This window comes from Zingiber officinale, chromosome 1A (genome assembly GCF_018446385.1).
Source record: "Zingiber officinale cultivar Zhangliang chromosome 1A, Zo_v1.1, whole genome shotgun sequence".
NCBI classification, from domain to species: domain Eukaryota; kingdom Viridiplantae; phylum Streptophyta; class Magnoliopsida; order Zingiberales; family Zingiberaceae; genus Zingiber; species Zingiber officinale.
This window is the reverse complement of record NC_055987.1, coordinates 173,754,608-173,776,068: the sequence shown is the minus strand read 5'-3', so window position 1 is coordinate 173,776,068 and position 21,461 is coordinate 173,754,608. Positions and strand designations below refer to the sequence as shown.

General features: G+C 35.2%; 1 protein-coding gene across 2 annotated transcripts; it reads right to left on the bottom strand.

Moving 5' to 3' along the window:
- Positions 1–9,545: 9,545 nt before the first annotated feature.
- LOC122038443 (protein GRAVITROPIC IN THE LIGHT 1-like) lies at positions 9,546–16,265 on the bottom strand. Of its 2 annotated transcripts, XM_042598194.1 has the most exons (3): positions 16,131–16,261; positions 15,812–15,953; positions 9,546–11,050 (listed from the first exon to the last, which is right to left on the bottom strand). In XM_042598194.1, the coding sequence occupies exon 3, from the start codon at positions 10,970–10,972 to the stop codon at positions 9,704–9,706; it is 1,269 nt and encodes a 422-aa protein (XP_042454128.1). In that variant the 5' UTR covers positions 10,973–11,050; positions 15,812–15,953; positions 16,131–16,261; the 3' UTR covers positions 9,546–9,703. The 2 variants fall into 2 exon arrangements, with proteins under 2 accessions (XP_042454128.1, XP_042454127.1); XM_042598193.1 differs by lacking the exon at positions 15,812–15,953 and having other exon boundaries at positions 16,131–16,265.
- Positions 16,266–21,461: the final 5,196 nt, after the last annotated feature.

Sequence of the window (21,461 nt, the reverse complement as noted above, 5' to 3'; positions counted from 1 at the left end):
CATTTGATCTTATCCATTCTAATGTGTGGGGACTCTCTCCTATTTCTACATAAGGGGAGGAGGGTCAAGGTATTATGTTTTGTTTATTGATTATTGCACTCATTACACTTAGGTCTATCTTATGAAGACAGGTCTAATTATCTTACCATTTTCAACTTCAGAGCTCTTGTGAAAACTCAACATTCTAGTGTCATAAAGTGTTTTCGTTGTGATTTGGGAGGTGAATACACTTCGAATTATTTTTCACAATTACTTGCTTCTGATGGTACTATTCATCAAACCTCTTGTACAGATACTCCTGAACAGAATGGTGCGGCTGAACGAAAATATAGGCATCTTGTTGAAACGTTCCGTTCATTTTTATTGTCTGCCAATGTTCCTAGTACCTTTTAAGGGGAAGCAATCCTTACCACTTCTCACATGATTAATAGAATTCCAACCTCACACAATTCAGGTTTGTCACCTTTTGAAAAATTGTATAGGCATGCTCCTCTCTATTCCTCTTTGCATGTTTTTTTTTGTACTTGCTTTGTCCTTCATCCACATGTTGAGCGTAATAAATTAACCTCTCGGTCTGCTTTTTGTATCTTTTTAGATTATGGTATTACTCAAAAAGGATATCGTTGCTTTGATCCCGTTAGTCAAAAATTATATGTCTCTCGTCATGTTGTATTTCTTGAGCATATTTCATTCTTTTCTATTCCAGCTAGTTCACATAATATGATAAAATCATATCCTACTTTGTATTGATCCTTTCAATACCAACATTGAGGAAGTTTCTGTTGGGGATCGGTCGGCCGGCTTGAAGGGGGGTTGGATAGACGGCACCCCTAAATACTCACTTCTTACTACGATGTTAGCTTGCGCAGCGGAATACAAACAAAACAAACAAGCTAAACACTAAAAAAAATGCAAAGACTAAGAAAGACAAGCAAATCAATTAACACGTCGATGTAACGTGGTTCAGAGATATCTTGCTCCTACTCCACGGCTGTCCTTGAGGTGGACGATCCCTATCCGTCAGTGGATTAGCCCCCGACAAACTCCGACTATCTCAAGTCGCTCCTTGTGGGTGAAGAAACCTCACCACAACACCAACCAAGACTCTTGAGACTAGTAGACTACTAATTAGGGTTTACCACCACTAATTTCGTCAGAGATAACAAGCTTCCAAGCCTTGGTTATATAGGCCGCGGGTTGAAAACCCCGCCTACAAGTCGACTGCCAAAATATGCAGTCAAGTGCCCTATGTGGAAATTCGACCGTTACATCCCAACGACTCGATACCAATCGACTGCTAAAACTAATAGTTGACTAGTGCAGTTGATTGGAAAAACATGCAGTCGACTGATCCCCACTGACCGAACGAACAGAACAATTCTGTTCGCACCCAGTCGACTGCGCGGTCGACTACACCAGTCGACTACTAAAACATGCAGTCGACTGCTACAGTACTGCTACAGTAAAACCCTAAAACTAGGATTTTACTCCGAGTACAATCTCTCGTGTACTCGTACCCTCACCCTTATGACTCACTTGGCGCTTCTTTGCAGCCTTGACCTCTTGCCTTTAAGCTTACTTCCTTTGACTCTCGTCCCTCGGATGCATTCAAGCCCCCGGCTCATCCCCAATGTCATCCTTCGCGTATGCCTCGAAGTCGCTTCCCTCGACCCTTGTCCTCGCTGCCTTGTCCACGGTCCCTCGGATGCTCCATCCTTCACTGGACCCGAAGCCGTCAACCTGAGTCACATGTGTATCCTGCAGTCCTGCACAACTCAAGTACACATATCAAATAACAAGGGTGAACCTAACTTAAACCCTTTTCCCAAACACCAAAACACATGGTCCCACGGACCATTGGGATTGCTCCAACAGTTTCACCCACAGCTCCTACTAGTAACTCAACTGAATCTGGTACTTTGGTTCCTGAGATATCCGCTCCACATGCTCCTCCTTCTGCGACTACCCAGTCATCTCCTGCAGTCCTGCACAACTCAAGTACACATATCAAATAACAAGGGTGAACCTAACTTAAACTCTTTGCCCAAACACCAAAACACATGGTCCCACGGACCATTGGGATTGCTCCAACAGTTTCACCCACAGCTCCTACTAGTAACTCAACTGAATCTGGTACTTTGGTTCCTGAGATATCCGCTCCACATGCTCCTCCTTCTGCGACTACCCAGTCATCTCCTGAGGTTGCGGATGATCCTTCTCTCCACCGTCGTCAATCCGCTCGTGTTCGTAAGTCTACTAAACTGCCAGATTTTGCTTACTCTTATTATTCTCATTCTTTTGTTTCATTTGTTGCATCTATTCATTGTCTTTCTGAGCCAATATCCTATAGAGAAGTTGTTTGTAACCCACTTTGGCAGAGTGCTATGGCTGAGGAACTAACTACTTTGCATCAGACTCATACATGGTATTTGATTCCGTTGCCACCAGGAAAACACACTATTAGTTCTTATTGGGTATATAAAATCAAAACTAAATCTGATGGATCTATCGAGCGATACAAAACTCATCTTGTTTCTAAAGGTTATTCTTAGGAGTATGACATGGATTATGAGAAAATATTTGCTCCTGTTGTAAAAATGATGACTGTTCGTACTTTGATTGTTGTTGCTTCTATTCGTCGATGAAAAATATCTCCAATGGATGTCAATAATGTATTTTTAAATGGTGATCTTCATGAAGAAGTTTATATTACACCTCCTCCTGGTATTTCACACCAACCTGGTAAAGTTTGCAAGCTTCGTAAAGCGCTTTATGGTCTCAAACAAGCACCTCGTGCTTGGTTTGAGAAGTTCTCTACAGTGATTACTTCGCTAGGTTTTCATCATAATAATCATGATTCAGCATTGTTTGTTAGATGTACGAGTGTAGGTCGTATTCTTTTATCATTATATGTTGATGACATAATTATTACTGGTGATGATTCTGATGGAATTGCTCCCCTGAAGTCTGAGTTGGCTCGTCGTTTTACTATGAAAGACTTGGGTATACTATGCTACTTTCTGGATATTGAGGTTGTTTATTCCCCGAAAGATTATCTTTTATCCCAATCAAAGTATATATCTGATCTATTTGAGTATGCTCGTCTTACTAATAATAGAGTCGTTGATACTCTCATTGAGACTAATATTCGATATTCTCTATCTTATGGCTCACCTTTGTCGGATCCTAGTTTGTACAGAACTTTTATTGGAAGCTTGGTTTATCTCACTGTGACTCTTCCAGATATTGCGTATGTTGTTCATGTGGATAGTCAATTTGTCATTGCATCAACTACAGTTTATTGGGTTGTTGTTCTTCATATTCTCAGATATCTTCGGGGCACTCAATTTCAAAGCCTTTTATTTCCTTGTACTTCATCTCTTGAACTACGTGCATACTCTGATGTGGATTGGGCTGGTGATCCTACGGATCGTAAATCTACCACTGGCTTCTGTGTTTTTCTTGGTAATTCCCTCATTTCTTAGAAGAGTAACAAATAAGATGTTATTTCTAGATCTTCCACGGAAGTTGAGTATCGTGTCATGAGCTCAACTACTTGTGAGATAGTTTGGTTGCATTGGTTGCTTGCGGATATGGATATTTCTCTTCATCAACCTACTCCATTATATTGTGATAATCAAAGTGCTATTCAAATTACATATAATTTAGTTTTTCATGAGCGAACAAAACATATTGAAATTGATTGTCACGTTACTCGTCACCATCTTCAGATTGACACTATCACATTGTCTTTTGTTCCTTCAAAGCTACATATTGTTGATATGTTTACCAAGTCACATTCTGCTTCACGTTTTCATTTTTTATCTGACAAACTCTTATTGCTTCTAGCTGTAGCATCGTGAGTTTGAAGGGAGATATTAGATTATATATATTTATTTGTTTATACCTTTTAGGACAATTTATTTTTTTTCACTTTTATATTTAGACTTTAGAATTTATTAACTAAACTATATAAAGATCTTATACTCTGCATCGTGAGTTTCAAAGCTACAGATTGTTGATATGTTGACCAAGTCACATTCTGCTTCACATTTTCGTTTTTTATCTGACAAACTCTCAATGCTTCTAGCTGTAGCATCGTGAGTTTGAAGAAAGATATTAGATTATATATATTTATTTGTTTATAGCTTTTAGGACAATTTATTTTTTTTCACTTTTATATTTAGAGTTTAGAATTTATTAACTAAACTATATAAAGATCTTATACTCTGTATTTCTAATCATCAATTTTGAATTTAGTAATATAGTTAGCTTTTTCTTTTTCTTAATTTCTACCGTCTAGAATAGATCCCTGAGATATCTACTCATCAATACTTGTCAATTCATCGACAATCTATTTAAACTTATCGCGCATACTTGCTATATGCTTTTTCTTTCAATATGGTAAAAGAATTCAATTTCATGCATAGGAGATCTCTTCGTGCAAGCTTTGCTTTTGATAATCCTTGGTGCATCCTATGACTTTTTACCACAGCTAGCTCTTTTATGATTATATATATTTTTGATTTTATTCATGTCATGCTCGAATCATGTTGGTCCGGGGCCAATTTCACTTTTGTGTTGGCCACCACCTCCTCTTGTTTCTTCATCAAGGTAACATGTTATTATTATCAACTAGAAATTCGTACCATTCTTCTATGGCTATCACCATATTGATGTCGAGTTTGAAGAAGAGTGTCATTGTTCTTTTCCACGAATGGAAGTTGCCTACCAATTTTGGAATTTGAAATTTTATTCCAACCATTAGTTTGTAGGTACCATGTTTGGGGTTCAAATCCATGACATTTCTAGCACCTTGTTTTTTAAAAAGTTGTTAAGCTTTTTCAAAAATATCCTCACTCTGATATCACTTATTGAATTGTGAAGTAAGCGGTAGATGGGGGTTAACACCACTTCCAGTGATGTTTCTATTCTAAAATGAGTTTGCATAAAAAAACATAAACACAAATAAGAGTCCAACAAGGGTGCACAATGATTTAGTATGGTTTAGCAACCTCTAGGCTTCTAGTCCTTGGCCTATAATTCTGCAGGAGGATCACTCCTGAGAAAATCTCTACATTTTCTTTAGGGGTGTAATCGAGTCGAGTCGAGCCGAACTTTTGAATGTTTGAATTTGGCTCGTTTATAATTGAACAGAGCTCAAGCTTTATTTAACAAATATATCCATGGCTTATGAGCTTATTCGAGCTTTTATCGAGTCTAAACGAGCTTATAATAAATATAAATTATAAATTTAAATATTCATTAAAAACTAAATTATATATTTATAAAAAATTATAATATTCTTATTAAAATTTATAATTTTATTCTAATAAATAAATTTAATATATTTGTTTGTTTTATAAGTAGGGTGTAAAATCTATAAATTTAATATCAAAATTATTATTATTTTTATTTAAAAGTTGATTCATGAGCTTAACGAACATGTTCACGAGCTAACGAGCCGAATATTGTGAAGCTTAAGTTTGGTTTATTTATCTTAAGAAATCTCATTAAACGAGCTTTTATCAAATCGAATTTCAAATAATTCATAATCGACTTGGTTCATTTACACTCTTAATTTTCTCCTTCTCAAAGGCATCATAGATGAGGAAAGCGCTTACAATTAAAAAATATACCCGATACAAATGAGAAAGCAAGGTATATAATAGAGTTTAAAGATAGACAGAATGTGAGAATTGTTTATATTTAATAGATTCTCTATTTTAATTTGCAGCCCTTTTGAACTCCTTTTATAACCTTCTTCACAAATTTAGTGTTAGTGCAATATATTTGTTATTGAGAAACGTTTCTTATTAAGAGGTTGTTGGTACACTTAGCCCTTGGTCAAGGTTGACAATATAAAAAATTCAAGTGGAACAAGTTTAACCAAATAGTTAGTAAATAGAATTCCAATAAGGAGTTGACAATTGGGAAGTCCAGCAGATGCTAGAATAGGTGAAAAGTCCAATTAATGTTAGGAATGGAAAGTCTAACAAGCGAGTTGGAAGATGGAGAAGTTCAACTGTTGGTAGTAGAAATCCAAATAGATGAAGGTAGATGAGGTGCCTAGCAAATAAAAGAAGTCTAGATAGGTGAACGTACATTAATGTCTAGCAAGTATGGAAGGAAGAATAGATCTCTTACTTGTGAAGAAAGTTTAAGTAGATCAATGAACCTAGGATATATGATGGTAAAAGTTCAAATATATCAAAGATGATCAGATGCATAATAATGGAAGTTCTAGTAGATCAATAATGATTGGATGTTAGACAGTTGGAAGCATGTAGTGGAAATTTTGGAAGCATAAAAGCTTCTTGTCAAAGTAAAGTCCTTGAAGCATAGAGGTCTCTTGGTAGCTTCTTGGCATGATAAAGTCCCGTAGGTAAGGCGCTCTTAACATTGGAAGTCCTAATAGATTAAGGTCGATTGAATACTAGACAAAGATGATAGTAGTTAAGATTGACTGTGTACTAGGCAAGTGAGGAAGTCCCAAAGATATGAAATCCCTTAGTGAAACTGTTTTCAACCTTAGTGTGGCTGGAACCAAAATGTCTGTCCATTGATGAAGTAGTAGCAGTCGACTAACAAAATCAAAATGATGGAGTTGTGGTTTGATTGAGTGCAGGGTTACAATAGTTGACTGATGGAACGGTATAGTCGATTGAGAATTGAAATCCTGAATTTATGATTTAAGTGGATTCAAGGTTTAACCAGTCAACTAATGTTGTTAGTGGTCGACTAATGGAGCAATTGACTACTATAGTCAACTCAGGTAGAAATAGCATAAAAAGAATGCTTCTCCTCGATTCGGACTAAAAACTAATCAACTAGTGTATTAGAGTCAATTACTACCAAGCCAAAATAAATTAGGAAAGAGTCATTGAAAAGATAAAGCTATATAGCAAATGTTCAAATTTTGATGCGTCATGGCGGAGTAGTTGATTGGAGGTGAATGAAATCGGACTGATTAGTGATTTTCAGGCTCATGCATAGTCTTATAGAAGCTAGTTTCTTGGAAGGTTTAGAACTAATGTTCTTGAGCAACTCTAGGGTGGGCCTGTACACAGTCAACAGACTGATTACTTGTTAATCCAGTTCGCCAGGCTTGAACCTTAACAGGTTTAACAGGGGCTGACCAATTATGATTCAAGCCCAAAAATAACCATTGAACCGACGGTTCAAATTGTCGGTTCAACAGTGTGTGTATATTTTTTGCACTGGGTCTCATCTTCCACAGCCTCCACCAGTCCACCGCCACCTTCTCTTCCTCATCGCTTCCCTCTCCTCTTCCTCTTCCGACGCTGTCGGACAGGTGCCCTCCACTCCTCCCTCTCCCGATAGCGCTGCATCGGTGCCCTCCGTTCTGACTCTGACCAAAGGACTAATCCTTCGCCAGTGGGTGATGGCCGCCTACCGCTGGCAGTGACCTTGCGCGACAAGACCATCACTCGCAGTGGAGGCAATGACTAAGGCTTCCTCCTCGATGAGGCGAGCAGAGGAGGAGGCTTCCTCTTGGGGAGGACTTCATGCCATTTAGAGAGGATGGAAGGGGTGGAAAGGGTGTTGATCAATTCTGGCATCCGCTGTGATTGAGGTCAGATGTGAAGGAGAGGGAGGAGAATCAAGTGGCCGGAGAAAGAGACGACAAAGCGGAGGCTTTGCTGCCTTTAACAGTGGGAGGATTGCCATCAGCGGACTTTAAGGTCTTCCGCCGTCTCATCGGCAAAGATAGATTGGTTAAATTGGTTGATTGACCAAACGATTTCGGATTAATATGAAATTCCCATGTGTTTGTCCAGTTCACCTAATGTCTCCAAATATCAATTTAACCCAATACATTAAAAATAATAATTTTTTAAACACGAATATGTTCGAAAAATTAAATTCGTATTTAAATAATCATTGATCTCAATATATTCAATCAAATTGATATTTGAGGGCATGAATATAATAAGGAGAACTAAACGAACATATAGGAGCTTGTTTTGACATTGGATTGACATAAAACCAACTCTTATGTGTTCATTTAATTCTCATGATTATATTCATACCCTCAAACATCAATTTGACTTAATATATTGAGAACAGTGATTTTTTGAACACGGATGTGTTTGGAAATTTTAATTCTGTTAGGGTTGCAAGGTTACAAACATAGTTCCACATTGAAAACACATGGGAAAAATCATGGATTTATAAAAAAAAGATATCTTCATTGCCATGAAACCTTTTGGGTAGAGCCCAAGAGCAAAATCATGAGACCTTAGACCCAAAATGGACAATATCATAGCCATGATCCAAGATCGAACCATATGGGTAAAACCTTGAATGAAGTAGAGGAAACCTGGGGGATTATTGGGGTTGCAAGGTTGTAAACATAGTCCCACGACTGATGTACTAAACGACCTCAAATTGACATAAAATTAATTTCTATGTATTCAGTTAATTGTTCTAATTATACCCATGCCCTAAAATATCTATTTGACCCAGTATATTGAGAGTAGTGATTTTTTGAATATGAATATCTTTGAATAATTTAATTCATGTTCAAAAAATCATTGCTCTTAATATATTAGATCAAATTAATATTTGAGAGTATGAAAATCAGGAGAACTAGATGAATACATAAGAACTAGTTTCATGTCAATCCGAGTATGTTTGGTCCATCAGTTGATTTTACTCAAAATTGGCTGGTGGACCAAATAACCTCGGATTGATATGAAATCAACTCCTATATATTCGTTTAATTCTCTTGATTATATTCATGTCCTCAATATCATTTTAACTCAATATATTAAGAGTAGTGATTTGTTTTAACACAAATATATTTGAAAATTTTAATTCTTGTTTAAAAAATTATCTACTCTTAATATATTATGTTAAATTGATGTTTAAGGGCATTGATATAATTAACAAAACTAGCCAAATACATAGCAATTAGTTTCACATCAATCCGAGGTAGTTTGATCTATCAACTAATTTTACTCAAAATCGATTTTGATAAAAAAAAATAATAATAAATCAGTTATTTAAAATTTTAAAATTTCAATACAGACATAAATTGATTCGACTGGTAAAAAATATCAGGCGACTGACTTTCAAATAGAAAATTAATTCGATTAATTTTTTCTATTAATCAACTAATTAATGATAAAATAAGAAATGGATACATAAGTTGATATTTTAAAATTATCCTACGGATTTGATAATTTGGATAACCTATGCAATTTGATAAAAAAAGGTTAACTCCTTTAACTTTTTTGAGTGAGCAAATATTCGTGGAGCATAAATATGGACAAGAGGCACAAACTACACTAGATATTTTCAATTTCAGTAAATAAACACTGAGTATGTATCCTCCATAGGAAACAGCAGTAAGATCGTTGCTCAGGTAAATTATATCTGGCTTATGGAACTACCAAAGCGCATTATATTTGAATGATTGAGCATGTGTAAACAGGGGTAGGCAACTCATCACCATAAAGAACAAAAACAAAAGCACACATAATATGGTCTCGAGTGATTGATGATATGTGCAATTAGGGTTGGACTATAGTGCAAATAGGCCAAGCTAAAATTAGATATTCATCATAAAAATAAACATGATTGTCTAATTCTGGAATATTTGTTAACATATCTTTAGCTAGCATACTACAAGCAATTGAAGCTTCCTTAAAGTGTGAGTTGTGAACAGTCATGGTCTTCATTCAGCACACTGCACGCCAGTAAGGTACACAAGAGATTGTATAACGCTGCCTCCAATCATAAAACCTGGCATGATCATAAGCCCGACTTGAGGTCTTGGTTCCCCCTCTGATACTACTATGTTCTTCACCACACTTTCCATGTAGACTTCTGAAAACTCTGCACCCTTGTTTGCCCGGAAAACCTCAACTTTGGGAACATATGAATAAGCTAACCTGTGTAGAAGCCATATTGCCTTAGCCAATTTAAGAAAAGCCTGGTAGAAAGGTGTCCTAGGGTGCCCACCATTTATAACATGGTTTCTTTGGTCCAGGTTACCAAAAAAAGAGGCCTCCATCTTTGGGTGCACAAGGAGGAGGTATTTTTCCCGCGAAAATTTGCCAAAAACAGAATTTGGACTTTGGCTCAGTATATCCAGAGGATCCATAGCTCGTACTGCAAGAAACTGGTGGAAAAATCCTTCAGGAGAAACTGTAATGTCTGATAGTTCCATGGAGAAGTTCTCTTCCTGGAACCCACAGAACATTTTCTGGCAAATGTGAGATTCAAAAGCATACTTCTTATGAGCCCTTTTGGCATATACTAGTGCAGGTTCAATTGCATTAGCTGCTGCATCAAGATCCCAGCCTGCAACTTTCATCATATTAATTAATGGTTTTGAGAAATCATGGATGGATTTATATGTTGTATCTACAGCTGAGGAAAAAAGACTAGGAGTCAACTCGATGGAGAAGAAATTATTCTCCTCCATAAAGCCCTCTGATTCCTTGGAGAGTAGACCCCTCTTCTTTAATTTCTTCTCTAGTTTTAACTGTCTCTGGCTTGACTCCTGGATTTCTTGTTGTATTTGGACAATCTCAGAGTCTCTTGCTTGAATCTTGGACTCAAATTTCTTCACCATGACTTCATAGGTTTTTAGCAACCTTTGCTGCTCTTGGATTTCTGCAAGAAGAGATGAATCCTTGGGTGTTGCTGACAGGAGCTTAGGATTTTTCTCCCTATGTGAATGTTTGAGTTCTGATAGCTTCATCAATTCCTCGATAACTAGTTTATCAGCAACCTGGATCTTGTCTGGATCATAGGGAGTATGAGCATCCTGGAGTTGAATGTATGCTGCTTTCAAAGAGGAAATGTTGTTGAATATCCTTGATATTAGTGCATCCATAGATTCCTTTTGTTTATTTGAAGTTTCATCCATCGGTTGTGGATAAACCTTCTGGTTGTTGTTATCATGAGTTTCTGTTTCCTTGTGCACGTTCCGTAGCATGGCTTCCTTGGTTGAAGTAGTAATTCTTAGCTATAGGTGCCAATCAAATCCAACAACTATAATTTGAACAAGCAACCCCTGTACAATTTTCATGAGAAATGAGTTACAAAGTTAATATATATAATGTATCAGCAGCAAACCTACATCGTAGAAAATAGGCATTTGTTTACAGACTTCCTTAAATATATTTTCTGAACTATTTTCTTCATTACCATGTAACCATTCATAGAACATTCACTTGTGTTTTGACATTGATTAGCAACCTAATGCAACCTTCAACATTTTTCATCCGGACTTAGAACCGGCATCAATATACACATGGTATTTATGGACTTAGAATAGCTTAAGAGAAAGCTGTGAGGAAAATTATATTAAGAATTTTATAAAAGATAGATGTTAGCGTAACATATATTAAAATAATTAAGAATTTATATGAGAATGTAATAACAAAAGTGAAAACTCTCAACAAATTAATTGAAACATTCTCCGTAAAGATATGATTAATCAAGGATCGACTCTAAGTCTCTATCTTTTTACACTAATCATGGGTAAACTCACTGAATACATCCAAGACACATTATCATAGACATGTTTTTTGTAATTGATATTGTTTTGATAGATAAGACACGTAAAAGAGTAACTCGAATCTTGACAAGAAATATTGAAAGTGAAAGGTTTTAGACTTAACAGAGTAAATACATAATATATGAAATTTAAATTCAATAATATTATAACACATAAAAGTTGTTGCTTTGTGATCTAAAGGTCATGGGTTCGAATCCTGCAAACCTCTTGCAAAAAGCAAGCTAAGACTGCATACAATGGATCCTTCCCCGATACCCCGCATGGCGGAAGATTCGTGCACCAAGCTGCACTTTTTTTTTTTAATATTATAACACGTAAAAGAGTAAATGCTAAGTTTCAATCATGACAAGAAACGAAAGGTTTAAGACTTAGTAGAGTAAAGACAGGTTATATAAAATTTAAGTTTAATAATATTATACATAATAAGACAATTGTTAAAATAGAAGATACAAATTCTCTACAACTGAGAACTTTAAGTATTTAGGTAGCGTTTGATTCTCTCTTAGGAATCGGAATGGAAATGGGTATCATAGTATTGTGAAATGAAATGGGTATGAGTTTGGGTATCATTCCTAAAAATAATATTTGGTTAGTTGAATATTTTCAATCGGAATGAACTTAAATTTCATTTTTTACCCTTAGAGAAAAATAAGAGAAAAAATTAGATGGAAGATAAAGTTGAATGTGAAAGAAACATATGATGAGAGAGAAAGTGTGATGGGAAAAAATGAAGAGAGGGAAAGTGTGATGAGAGAAAACGAGGGGAGAGAGCGTGATAGGAGAGATTGAGAAGAGAAAAAGTATGATGAGAGAGAAAGTGTGTTGAGAGAGAAAGAGTGATGAGAAAAAATAAAAAGAGAGAAAGTATGATGAGAGATTAGAGAAAATATGATGAGAGAGAAAGTGTGATGGGAAAAAAATGAAGAGAGGGAAAGTGTGATAAGAGAAAATGAGGAGAGAGAGTGATGGAAGAGATGAAGAGAGAGAAAGTGTGATTAGAGGAAATATGGAGAGAGAGTATGATAAGAGAGATTGAGAAGAGAGAAAGTATGATGAGAGAGAAAGTATGATGAAAAAATGAGGAAAGAATGAAGAGAGAAAATAATGAGAGAAAGAGTGTGATGAGAGAGAATATAGAGAGAAAATGATAGAGAATGTGTGATGAGAGAGTGTGATGGAAGAGAATGAAGAGAGAGAAAGTGTGATGAGATAAAATATGGAGAGAGAAAGTATGGTAAGAGAGATTGAGGAGAAAGAAAGTATGATGAAAAAATGAGGAGAGAATGAAGAGAGAGAAAATAATGAGAGAGAGTGTGTGATGAGAGAGAATACAGAGAGAAAATGGTAGAGAATATGTGACGAGAGAAAATAAGGAGAGAGAAAGTATGTTGAGAGAGAAAATGTGATGAATCTGATGATAGAATGAGGAGAGAGAAGAAGGGGAGAGAGTGAAATGAAAGAAAAATTGAACAAATATACTAAGGGTATTTTCATCCAAAACTTAATTCTTATTCTCATTCCATCAAACCCCAAGGGAGGAGGTGAGTTTCATCCATACCCAAATTTTTAGGTTTCATTCCAAAATCTTGATTCCATTCCCATCAACCAAACACAAGGTTTGGAAATGAATCCATTCCCTCATTCCCAAACCTCTAAACCAAACGCCACTTTAGAATTATTTTTGTAAAAGATTAGAAGGGTTGACAAAGATTTCTTATATAAAATACAAGCAAGATGAAAATTTAAAAGGAAGTTTTACAAAATAATAGCTAGATTTGTTATGTTACATAGAGCTAAATGTTGGAATATAACTAAAGTACACAAGTATAAGATAAGGATCGCTGAGATGAGAATATTATGGTGGATATGCGAATATAAGAGAATGGACAGATAAAAAATGAGAACAAAAGAAAATTGAGATTGCATATATTGAGGAAAAAATTCTGAAAGACAAGTTTAAGATGGTATGAATATGTACTTACATGACCAATAAATGCTTTAATTAGGAGATGTTAAACTATGATAAATACATATATTAAACAAGAAAGAGGAAAAAAAGGACTTGATTAGTAATAATAAAATATGATAAAATTTATTTAAATATAAATGATAATATAATAGAGAATAAAGTTTAGTCGACCCCACCTAGTGGGATGAGGCTTGATTGTTATTGTATATAGTAGAGAATAAAATCCACTGACGTAGAATGATTTATATAATCAACCCCAACTAGTAGATAAGCTTTAGTTGTTGTTATTGTTATACTGTGTAACCAAATTGTTTCATAAGAAAAAGGGGTCTAATGCATCAATCATCTGCCAATGCAGATTTACCTAAGGAACCATAGACATTACTTTTATCCAATATTATTTCAAAAAACAAGAGTTCTTGATCAAACTAAATCTTAGAAATTTTCTCAAGGGAAGATGGTGTATTTCAATGTGTTACTATTTGGATAACATGACTTAGAGATTTTATTTGACACTTCATGAATACATAATTAATATTGTTGAGTGAAGTTCTTGCATTTAGAGATTAAAAGAATGCATTTAAACTCATACCAATAAACCGGAACTTATTACAACACTAATAAGAACATTATGGAAGATAAACTAGATGCAAGCTAGAAACTACATTTAACTATGCAATGTAGCACACGGAAGTAAAGAAAACATTTCTAAGAAGCAAGCATCTTCCAAATTGATAGCTAGAAACTTGTTCATGTTTCTTCTTATTTAATGCTCGATTAAATTAACGTGCTACTCCACTGTTACAACGTGCTAGCAGCAATTTACCCTGATATTAAAGAATGATAAAAAATTTTGCTGCTAAACACCAAATCAAACAGTACAAACTTATTATTTTGAGGAAAAATCTTCAACATTAGAATATATAGAAGGATAGAAGAGAATGCACTCATATGTTTGTTTGTGCATATGAAGATTCTTGTATAAAAAATATAACGGTAAATTAGAGAAAAATTCCCAATCACAACTTTAACTTTGCATGCAGTCCTCAATCACAAAAAATCTTGTTTTCACTCCCTGCATGCAAAGTTTAATTTGCTTCAACTTCCTTATGCATATATTATTACCTAATTGCCCCTCAGATTTTTTAGGTACAAAAAGTTCCAAATTGTAATTTCTCTTAAATTCAACACTTTACATTAGAATTGAGTATATTTTCTATTAAATTGAGTACGACTTTTTCCTGCTTAATATAATTTCTCCTAAATTCGGTACCATTTAAAGAAAATATAATATATTTTCCATCCAATTGAGTACCATTTAAAAAAAATATAGTATATTTTCAATCCAATTGAGGTGGAAAAAGAATCGTACTCAATTTGATAGAAAATATACTAAAACGAGTTTAATTCTTCTTAAAGTCCGCGCTTTATACTAGAATCAAAGACATTTTCTATCAAAACGCCCCTCATATTTTTTAGGTACAAGTAGTCTAAAAACGAGTATAATTCCTATTAAATTTAGCACTTTAAACTAGAATTGAGTATATTTTTTATTAAATTGAGCACGACTTTTTCCTGCTTAATATAATTTCTCCTAAATTCAGCACCATTTAAAGAAAATTTAGTATATTTTTCATCCAATTGAGTATCATTTAAAGAAAATCTAGTATATTTTCCATCCAATTGAAGTGGAAAAAGAATCGTACTAAATTTGATAGAAAATATACTATATTTTAATTTAATGTACTGAATTTAAAAGGAATTATACTCATTTTTAGACTTTTTATACCTAAAAATATCAAGGACAATTAGGTAAATATGTTTGGCTAGGGAGTGGAAACAAAGGTTTTTGTCAATGGGAACTGCATGCAAAGTTTTGTTTGCCAATGAGGACCGTAGGCAAATTTTCCCAAAATATAACCAAATCAAATATACAGCTGTCACCATATATGACCAGAAACCAAGACATATGAATGGCATATCAAGGTCCTCAGTCAGCCTTCAACTAAGGAAGGCAGATCTGATTAAGGATCAAACCTCGTTAACAGTAAAACAGGAGAAAATCTGAAAGAGAAAAGGGGGGAAAAAGACAGCTCCTGAAACACGCTATACTCAAATGAAAACCTTGCTTTTATTTTTGTTTTTTTTTTTTTGCACCAACAGTACATTGAAATAAGAACACTGGACTTATAGTATAGCACCTCAGAGAACCAGCACAAAAAAACTTGTACAAAAATGAACTTCACAAGTCACAATAGCACCTAGATGTCAATCATAAACCTTACCCTCCATGGATCACTTATTCGACAAAAGGTACTGATTTGAAGCAAGAACTGCAGAAGACTTTGAATACAAGTACAAGGTATCCACTCAGGGGGCTTCTAAACAGAAATACTTTCTCTTTTTCTTCCAAACAAACGATTGAACCTATCAATTTGGCAGAAGAATAGGAGAAGTAACGAGTTCCAGCACACCGCATTCCAAAAAACAAAGAAAAGAAGGAACCATGTAATTTGCCCTACTCCTGATCTATGATGAACCCAACGAGAAACTACAAACCCGAAGAAAACAAGAAAAAAAATAGCAACGGGAGAGTTCTCCTACCGTTTGCCCACAATCTCGCGATGAGGCGGTCGTTCGGAGGAAATTGGAAAGGGGATCCGATGAGAAATGCCCGCATCTCCTCACTTTCCGACGTCTCTTTAATAGAAAATTGCATCGACACCCTTAACATCATAGAAAATTGCAGGAGCCATCTGTTTCCATTTATAATATTCTTTATTTCAGTGTCATTATTGTCATCTTATCTTTCATGTTTTCTTAAATGTTGTGTCTCCTCGGGGTGATGCGATGATTAAAATATGGAGTATTATCATATGAGGTCTTGGGGTCGAAACTCGACGTGACCAAGCATAACCTCCCCCATATCTTGACCATTTGCACTAATGGCTAGTAGCCACCCGTGATTTACCTCCTCCGTGTTGGTCTAGGGACGGATTGACGGGGGCGCTGGGGACGAGCGAATCGCTTTTTGTCACATGTTTTCTTAAATGTTATGTTTTCGCTTGGTCAATGAGTTGAATGAATTGAGTTAATCATGGAGATTGAATACTTTGGTTTAGGGAGTTTTATGGTTGAGCTTATTATAATTAGGTGATCTAGGTATTATTAAGTGGTCTTGTCCATGTGATATAAAAGGTGATTTCTCTCGCCTCAGTGTCCCGTTAATTCGTCCCTAGGTCAATATGGAGAAGGTAAATCACAGGTGGCTACTAGCAATTAGTACAGCTGGCCAAAGCTGGGAGAAGACGTGCTCGAACGTACCAAATTTCGACCCCAATACCTCATGTGGTAACATCTCATATCTCAACCATCACATCATTCCGAAGAGACTTTGTCTACATTCTTAGTGATGTGGCAGAGATGGTGAAGATCATGTGACTAGCCGAAGACTTGGTCAACAACAAGTCCACATCCATTCTCACGATGAATCCAAGTCAAACCTAGACTGACTTGGTTGAGCTCGGGTTAGGTCAACCAACTCTCATTGATCTCAAGTTGAATTAATCCGAGTTAAGTTCAAACCGCTCTTGAACTCGGATGCGACGTGATAATTACAAAGAGGTCGCATCCTTTGGTAAACAAAATAGAGCTATGCCCTTTGAGAACTTTGGCCACCTTTTCATTCCATATATAAAGGTAATAGTGACAACATGGAAGGTATATGAGATTATTGTTTTCACTTCTTTGCTATTTCTTCCACTAACCTTTATGTGAGATCTGACTTGAGTATTGGAGGGGTCCTGCCAAGGTTCGTATTAGCCTCTTGTCTAACGTTTTTCCCAATCTTTCCAATTACTATCGTCAGAGATCATCCCTTGAGTCCTTGAGTTGCTCAGCACAACAATAGTTGACCTACCAATAGTCGACTCGATAGAAACTGACCTAACAGAAGCTGACCCAACAAAAAATGACTCGACAAAATCTAAGCCGCCAAAAGTTGACTTGATAGAAGTGGACCCGACAGAAGCTGACCCAACTAAAGTCAACCCGACAAAAGTTGACTTGAAAGGAGCCAATTTAATGAGTATCTGACCTCCTGAAAGAGCTCAACCATGGATACATCAAGGAGTCGACTCATCCCCTAATTTTGTATCGGATCACTTAGTCTCTAGGAATAAGGTAGACCGACTCAAAAGTCATTATTCGGTTTACTCTATGGAAACTTGTAGAAGTTAGTGCCTATATCTAGAGGCAAAGTTTATGGTAGATTGATCTAGGGTGAGGTCAATCTAACATTTGAGCTAGGTCAACTTAAATCTTGGCAACTAACATTCCATTTGACTGTTAGGTCAACTTAGCCCTTGAAGTAAACTGTCATAAGTTGTTTGAGACAATCTAGGGCTTTTGTAAGTTGATGTAGATTTGAATGTTGGCTTCTAAAAGTGAGGATTCTAGTAATGTTAAGATTTTTTGTTGGATCGAAAGAACGCTAAAGGACGTGGAGGGTGAGGGGGGAATAGCACATCTTGTTTTTTTTTTTTTATGTTTTTCAAAAGTACATAGTGGAAACAACACACAAGCAAAGGAACATGTTTATTTTTACTTGGTTCACAACATGTGCTATTAGTCCAAGGCCTGCAATCATTGGCCGCTTTCGATGGGCAATCCTCTAAAAGTCTTCTCCTTTGAACAATGATTCAGATGCAAAGATTTGGTATTACAAAAAATTGAGAAATAGTAACACGTTTATCGTTTCTTACCATTTAAAGAATTAAATAATAAACCAAATAATTGAACAATTAGTATATCGACAACTTTGAAGATCCAAGGTTGAACGTGGTTGTCGGAGCAGCATGTGGGCGTTGTGTGAGAATTTCAGAGCAAGACGAGATTTGGAAGTCGATTGAAAGTGTTGTGAGAGACTGTTGTTCGCAACTTCTTTTATAACCTTTTCTAGTAGCCTGTATACCCCCCCCCCCCCAACCCCCGGACCACCCTAGCTAGGCCTCATATCCGATCCAACTCTGTCGCAACTTAATCTTCTTCCATGTACATGTATCCTCTCTAATCACCCGGTCCTCCGGTTGCCTAGATCCTATCCAGACACCCAGAGTACCTTAGTTTAGTCAGCTTCTGATCTCAAGCTCCTATATCACAGAGTTAGCGCAACAAGTATAATATATAAATGGTAATAGTCTTACAATTGTCCGGTCTTGACTTTAGATTTTCAATGAAATCCTATGTCAGACCGACTTCTACTATTCTCTTTAAGAGAATACGTCCTTACCTTTAACTGTCTTTCAAACATCCGGTCCTCCACACCTGTTTGAACTTCCTACTCAGCATCCAATCCTCTAACCCCCAAGACTTCCTCTGATATATGGTCCTCTCTGACCCATTAACCTGCTAGACATCCGGTCCATTGACATCTAGACTTCTCGCCTCGTGTCTTTGATCCACCAAGACTTCCACCGTGCCTAGTATTTGGTTCAAGTAACCTATTAGGACTTTCAGCTACCTAGTATCTAGTCCATCAGACTTACTAGGACTTTTCCTTGTCTAGTCTCACTAGGATTTTCACTTTCCTAGTCTTACTAAGACTTTCTTCTTGAGCTATCTGCACACTTGATCAACATCGTTAAATCACAAATAAGTTTAAATTTGAACCTTTGCCAATGTCAAAACCTAGATTTGATCATCTGGTGCTCCTTATACCAACAATCTCTTCTTTTTTTATTATGCAATATGGTTTAAAGTTAAGAAAAACATATAAAATATATTTTCAAAAAATACTCACCCTTAACCTAATATCTCTCCCCTAAAATTAATGTTTTGGGAGTTCTTGAAAAACTATTTAAACTTTAACTTTAATCTATCCTCTCCCCTTTTGATATATATCAAAAGCCAACAAAGAGACCAAAACATCACAAAACAAAACATATGAAGGGTGAGTCAAGATATTTCTACAAGACAAATAGTTAAGTGTGTGGAAATAATTTTTCAAAGGGCATTGAAAAATACACTTTAACAAGAATATTTAAAATAGATATTTTCAAATGCATTAGATTTTTCAACAACTTTCAGAGATTTGAAAACACTTAGAATTTTTAAAAAATATTTTTAAAAGGTTTTATAATTATTTTTTAAGTACTCAAGATATATTTTTTTAAAAAAATAAAATTTTCTAAGTATTCAAAATTACTAGAGTTTTAAAAAACTCGGAGAAAATAATTTTTAGAAATATTTTCAAGTCAAAAAGAATGTTTCAAATACATATTTTCTTTTTCAAAATATTTTCCAAGTAGAAACATTATTACAATGACATTTTGAAATTTTAAGTACGAAGAAACATGTCTTGAAATTCTAAATAAGACTTTAAGAGAATTTTGAAAATTATTTGTAAGTAAGACTAGTTTTTCAAAAAGATTTTTCAGTTTGAAAGTTTGGAAGCAAGCTTTTTTTTAAAAAAAAATATTTATAAGAATAAATTTTTAAAATTATTTATATGTAAGAATATTTTTCTCAAAACATGAGTCGTGAAAGAACATATCAACGAAAAACTAAGAGAATTAAGAATATGCAATTACTAAGCAAGATTAATTGAGTCTTTAGAGTCCAAACATGCATATTAGCCTTTCGACTTTTATCATTTTTAATAAATTTTGAGTTTTTAAGATTTGAATTACTCAAATAATTTTTAAGATTATCTTAGTTAATTAATTTCATTTATGTAAACTGAATCCTAAACTGATTTAAGAAGTATTTATTTGTGGAACCACATATGATATCATTTACGTAAACTCGAGCCAAAATATGTCTTTTAAACTAAATTTTCAAAAAGAGTGTAAGATCAATCTAACCTCTTCTTCTAAAACTCTTCAAGATAAGATAGGCTGATAACTTTTTAAATCAAGTCTGGGTGCTTGTTTCAAACCATACAAAACTTGCTTGAGCTTGAAAACAAGCAGTACTTTGGAACCCAAGTGGTTGTTTTACATAGACCACTTCTTTGAAAAACTATTAATAAATATTGACTTCACATTCATCTAATATAACTTAAAGTGTGTATTTCTTGTCATAATTCAGTCCTTCTACTTGATTGAATCATCTAGCGGCCAATCTAGCCTTGTTTCTTATGATTGTACCTTTATGTCCAGCTTGTTCATAAAAATCCGCTTGGAGTATATGATTTAACCCTCTTCAAGTCTAGGAATTAGATTCCAAACTTAGCTATTTCTCTCAAATTGAGCTGACTCATCTTATATTGTTTAAACCTTGTTTGGATTCAGCAATGCATCATTTACTATTTTAGGCTTAATTTGTGATGTTAATGCAATTTGACTCCCTTTATTTCCAAAATATGACCTATCCTTACTCCTTATGATATGTCTCCTATAACTTGGTCTAGTAGGTGATTTGAACTTATCCCATAGGATCTTGGTGCCTGAGTTGTGTTTGACACACTCTCAAATGGTAACCCATCTACTCTTATCCTCTCATCCTTTGAGTCATCTCTAACTCTCCTTATAGTCCTGCCTTCTTCTAGACTTAATTTCTTAAGTTCAATTGTTACTTGCTCATTTGTTATCCTATTTGAGTTTAGAGATGATTTTTCATGAAACACAACATTACAAGATCCCATATCGCGGTGAATCCTCTTGTTGTAAATCTAATATGCTCTTCTAGCATTTGAATATCCAATTAGAATTCTCTTATTTGCCTTAGCAGAGAACTTTCCTAAATTATCCTTTGTGTTTAGAATATACAACTTACAACAAAACACTCAAGATGCTTGATTATGGATGGTTTTCCAAACCAAAGTTTGTGTGGTGTCTTGAGTAAGAATTTGTGAACCAATGTCTTTTTTTGGATACAACATGCAACATTGATTACCTTGACCCAACCCAGAGGTTGCTACATAAAAAAATATTC